Here is a 1,787-nt window from a genome sequence, read left to right on the forward strand (position 1 = left end):
GAAGAAGAAGAAGAAGAAGAAGAAGAAGAAGAAGAAGAAGAAGAAGAAGAAGAAGAAGAAGAAGAAGAAGAAAATAGGCAAGTTAAACAAAATCCCATGTCAAAAGGTTGAGAATCATACTTTTTTTTTTTTTTTTTTCTGATACCGGGGATTGAACTCAGGCCCTTGCGCTTGCCAGGAAAGCGCTTATTCCACTGAGCCATCTCCCCAGCCCCTATTTTAGTTTATTTTTATAAAACCACAAAAGCTAAAAGACTCCATATTTTTTTAAACTTTTAGTTCTATTGGTTTAAAAACTATATGCATTTTAAATAAAACAAATTCATAAAAGTGACATTATTTTAATTTATATTCCATTCAATCTTGACTTACCATATGATAAGCAAGCCCAGTTTTACATAATGCATTTCTGTGTTCTGAGGTAAGTTACTGTAGATCCATGTAGTTCCCCTGAGTATTAGTATTTTCCCTCCTTTTCCCCATTTTACTTTCCTAGGGAAATGACAAGGCAACCAAAGTTTCAAACTTTCTAGAAATGTCCTCTGTCTTTTTTCTCTCCTTCGTATGTAGTAAAAATAAAGGGCTGGCGAGACAGCTCAGCAGGCTAAAGGCCTGCTTAGGCAAGTGCGGGGAGCAGGGCTCCATCTCTGGCACCACCTGCTGTGCACAAGCTGGGGAGGCTGCCTCAGGACGATCCCTACGGGTCCGCACTGTGTAGTGAGACCCTGTACCAAACACATTAAACCTTTTTTTTAAATTTTAAATAAATAAAAAATAAGATGTGGCAATTAAAGTTGTTAATCGCAGACGCAGAGGTTTCTCTACAAGAATACACATCACAATGCTGCTTGTACTAAAATTTTTAAACAACTTGTATTTCTGAGAACAGGAGAACGTAAGACATGAACCTGAGCATAGACAGATCTGACTCATTAGCTACCTGGCCTGGGACAAATTATTTAAGAGCTCTGACCTTCAGTTTCTTGTCCTATAAATGGGGGAAATCGGGGTGTTGTAAGGGAGGCAGGGACGACTGGCGAACGCAGGGCAGAGGTGTGGCCCTGTGGGGCAGTATTTTCCCTCTGTCCATCCCGTCCCTGGTGGCCCGTGGCAGAAACGGCCCAAGGAAATGTGGCTGTGTGTAGCAGACCGCTCACGCTCCCTGCGGGCAGCACACGCTGGTGCGCGGGGCTCGCGCGCGCCCCTTCACTTCCCTGTGCATTAACTGAATCTCCCACAGCTCTTTCCTCAGGAATAGAGATTTACCAAGACCCCTTCGATGCCATTTGCAACACCGAGAAAGGCTGAGCCCATCACAAATGGAAGGTAACGAGAACATCCTAGAACTCAGAGTACGACCAGCAGCCCTGTGGCACATAGGATCCTTTCCCTAGTACACAGATAGGATTTCTAAGGTGTCGCCACGCTCTCCCACTTACGAGAGGAAAGCTGTGGGTCTACCTCTCACGCAGAGAGGAGTCTCTGGGTTCGGTCCTCAGTACTAGGGGAAAGAATTCTTCAAGGACTGCTGGGCGTGGTGGCACAGCCGAATCCCAAACCCGGGGTGAGGCCGGAGGGCTGTGAGTGTGAATCAGCCTGGGCTACGCAGGGCTTCACAGCCAGTGTGACTACAAAGTGAGACCCTGATTCAGAAAGCCAAAAATAAAATAAAATAAAAAATGTTTTTTTTTTTAATTTTATTTATGTGTGTGTGTGTGTGTGTGTGTGTGTGTGTGTGTGTGTGTGGCCAGCTCAGCCCACCAGGGGGCGGGGCTGGCTGGCATGTG

General features: G+C 45.3%; 1 protein-coding gene across 1 annotated transcript in view; it reads left to right on the plus strand.

Moving 5' to 3' along the window:
• Positions 1-1,787, plus strand: part of Efcab3 (EF-hand calcium binding domain 3) — a 66,644-nt gene that overhangs the window by 13,712 nt on the left and 51,145 nt on the right. The window contains exon 4 of the mRNA XM_023714083.1: positions 1,241-1,326. Coding sequence (XP_023569851.1) covers positions 1,241-1,326 — 86 coding nt within the window. The remainder of the gene's footprint in view (positions 1-1,240; positions 1,327-1,787) is intronic.

This window comes from Octodon degus, unplaced genomic scaffold (genome assembly GCF_000260255.1).
Source record: "Octodon degus isolate 3935 unplaced genomic scaffold, OctDeg1.0 scaffold00033, whole genome shotgun sequence".
Classification (NCBI taxonomy): domain Eukaryota; kingdom Metazoa; phylum Chordata; class Mammalia; order Rodentia; family Octodontidae; genus Octodon; species Octodon degus.